Source organism: Miscanthus floridulus, chromosome 18 (genome assembly GCF_019320115.1).
Source record: "Miscanthus floridulus cultivar M001 chromosome 18, ASM1932011v1, whole genome shotgun sequence".
NCBI classification, from domain to species: domain Eukaryota; kingdom Viridiplantae; phylum Streptophyta; class Magnoliopsida; order Poales; family Poaceae; genus Miscanthus; species Miscanthus floridulus.
Window position 1 is genome coordinate 132,359,594 of NC_089597.1, and position 3,114 is coordinate 132,362,707.

The 3,114-nt window shown below is 41.4% G+C and overlaps 1 protein-coding gene across 1 annotated transcript; it reads left to right on the forward strand.

The window, feature by feature from the left end:
- Nucleotides 1-851: 851 nt before the first annotated feature.
- LOC136524706 (horcolin-like) lies at nt 852-2,911 on the forward strand. The gene is made up of 4 exons (XM_066517970.1): nt 852-881; nt 967-1,077; nt 2,360-2,560; nt 2,660-2,911. Exons 1-4 carry the CDS (start codon nt 852-854, stop codon nt 2,909-2,911), a joined length of 594 nt encoding a protein of 197 aa, XP_066374067.1.
- The last annotated feature ends 203 nt before the right edge of the window (nt 2,912-3,114 follow it).

The window sequence follows — 3,114 nt, forward strand, 5'->3', positions numbered from 1 at the left end:
CCTAACTCAATTGCCTCTGCAAAACACACGTTAGTCATAGTAATCTCGTATTGACATTAATCACCGAAATCCAACTAGGGGCCTAGATGCTTTCAACAGTTAGCATGCCTATTGCTTATTATTTCTCTCCACATTTATTTGTGACGATGATGCGGAATGTACATCTACGAAGACCAGGACAAAGGAACGCTCTACCAGCCAGAAAGATGATACCGACGCATTGCAACGAGGTACCTTTTGCTGTTTATATCTCCCCTTCTTAATTTTGTCTGTGCTTAACTTTTATTTTACTTCGCCTATACAATAAAAATTTCGGCAAGATCCTTGTCGTTCTTAAAAAAAAAATCGAGAAGACATGAAATTCTGCTAATAACCTGCCCCGAAAAAGGTACTGTAGGTAAAGAAACTATTGGGCCGTTGGGAACAGCCGGCAACCGCAGCGGCTTACTACATTATTTACAGTATAAATGAGTTATAAGCGAACAACCAGTCAATTAAAGCAGCGGTACAAAAGAATCCTTTTCATATTCTCCACCCAGACTAAATGAATCGAATTTGTTCTTTCAAGAAAGTTCTTACTGAATTATTGGTGGTGCAGTGGCAAAAGAAAGTTCCACTGAATTATTGGTGATGTAGCTTGCAGTGCACTCACGAACCAGATTCAAAATTCTACGAATGTTTTTATGTCCATTCGGTAAAGAGACAGACAAATGGAAATAAACCAAGAAATTTCAAACGGTATTTGGAAAAAAATTCTTAGTATTTTGCAAAAGAAAAAAATGAATACCATTTTCTAGTGATATCAGAGAAAGTGATTGAATGTCTTAACAATACTGCAGAACACAACAACCATGGAGCGGATCGCGGCATATCACTACCTGGTGTGTTGGAGCCAACAATGATCTGGCTTCACTGCTAGGTCAAAAGCCTTATTGACCTGGCAGTAAAGCCTCCTATCACTTTCAGATAGAGCTATGGGCCAACAGTGATATGGGGAATAATATCACTATCGGGTCATTGTCAGAACTTGCCAATGATACGCCAATGCAAGGTTCTGGCTCAACCTCTAAGAGGCAGGTCAAGTATGGGTTTAAGATAGGGATGCAATCGAGTTAACTTGTGAACCCACATATAGGCTTAATTTTATGGATTTCTCATGACAACCCATACATTAAGTCTATATGCGAGTTCGCGAGCCGATCGCTTGCATCCCTAGATGATGACAAAGCATGGTAATTTTAGCAACGTTAGGAACAAGAGTAACCCCAGTTGAGAACTCAAGGAAGGTTCACCAATAAATGTGCCGACTGTCGACTGTGGGGGAAGCCTATCCCGCAACATTTGCATAACCTAGCTCATACCTGAGTTAGATATGACCAAAATGTTGGGTGTGAAGGAACATACTAATATTATTGTTATGTGGATGTGAAAATACTGCATAGAAATTTATCATCATTATCCTTGATGAAAGGTGTATCCCAATGAGTATTTAAGCATTACCCTAAATTTTTCTTCACATGTGTGTTGTTATCCAGAAATTTTGGAAATGATTCACTATTTTCTATAACTTAAATAATTTTTGCGTATCTATGGAAAGAAATTTCAAACTGAACTTCGTGCACCCCTAATAAGATTAGAAAAACTACCTAAAAATTATATTTTTGCTCATATGGTCCATTCAAGCCCTTATCATGGAGATAGACGGAAAATTCAACCTTGTTTTGCTAGGTTGACATCACGTTGGTCGAAAGTTAAACAATTTTTTTGCGGGGACAAATAAGTTAATGGTGAGAATATCTAATTAATATTCTTGTTTAGAGTTAAAATACATTTCGTTATGGGTATGCAATGGTAATGCAGCCCTGCGATTGCACGTCATAACTATAAAGATAAGGATTCCATTTGGTGGAACAGTGTAGATTTTCATATATATTCCCTATATGACTCTAAGCATGTAATGGAGGTTGTGCTCCCGACCCATTGGGTTAGAAGCACCTCGAAACACATCCTAAGGTGCATATGCCCCTCCAGTTATATGTGTGTGTGTGTTTGGCGGTGTGCTTGTTCACTACTCTCATTCGACGACGTACGGGCCGGCGGGTGGTCTGTTGACAGTACTATATCGGTGCTGCCATATCAGAGTGAAATTATCAAGCCATCAGATAAGTCAAAATAATGGTGGGTGACACAATGCAATTTTCATCAAGAGTTGTGCATGCTGCTACCTCTGAATCAGTCAACCGTATATGCATGCATTTTCTTCATCAGCTAATAAGGCAGCAAATCTGAATGATCCACCTGAGTTTCAGCAACAGTATTGATAGTATATGATGCAATCTGCTGTTAATCAAATCATCAGAGCACTAAACTTGACAAGATTGGTCCACGGGGAGGACGCGGCGGCGGTGTTAGAGACGTCCAGGTGCCTCCGTACCGGCTGCTCCGCCTGGCGATCCATAGCAAAGGCGCCATCGACGGGATCTCCTTCTCCTACACCGGCAGTGATGGCAGTGTGCACCATGAGAGCTGGGGTGGTGTCAGCGGTTTCGAGGAGCATCCGGTATAGTAAATCAATTTTACTCTCTCTCTCTCTCTCTCTCTCTCGTTTTGACAAAAGAAAAACATGCATTTAGTAGCTGAGTTTTGCCTTTTTGTACAGATTCAACTTGGTCTAACGGACTATGTGAAGGAAATATCTGGGACGACTGGTGCATATACGCGTGATCATCCCAACATCGTACGGTCACTCAAGGTTGTCACCTTCAAGCGCACGTACGGACCATATGGCGCCACCGACGGCGCTGGGCGTCCTTTCTCCTTCCCGGTGCAGGGCAGTGCTCGTATCACTGGCTTTTTTGGACGCTCCGGCGACTACCTGGATTCCATTGGGGTGTATATCCGTGAGTGCTAACAAGCTAGCTCCATGCCTCCATGCATGCTGCGTGCACTCCGACCAGTAGGCAGTACGTGCCATCTATTATATTGGTTTTAATAACGTTCGTGCCAACTTTTTTTTTCCTTCATTGTATATTAACAGAGACAAACATTCTAAGAAGACAGGTATCGCCTCTGATAATAATTGATTTGAGATGTATGTGTATATGAGAAACATCA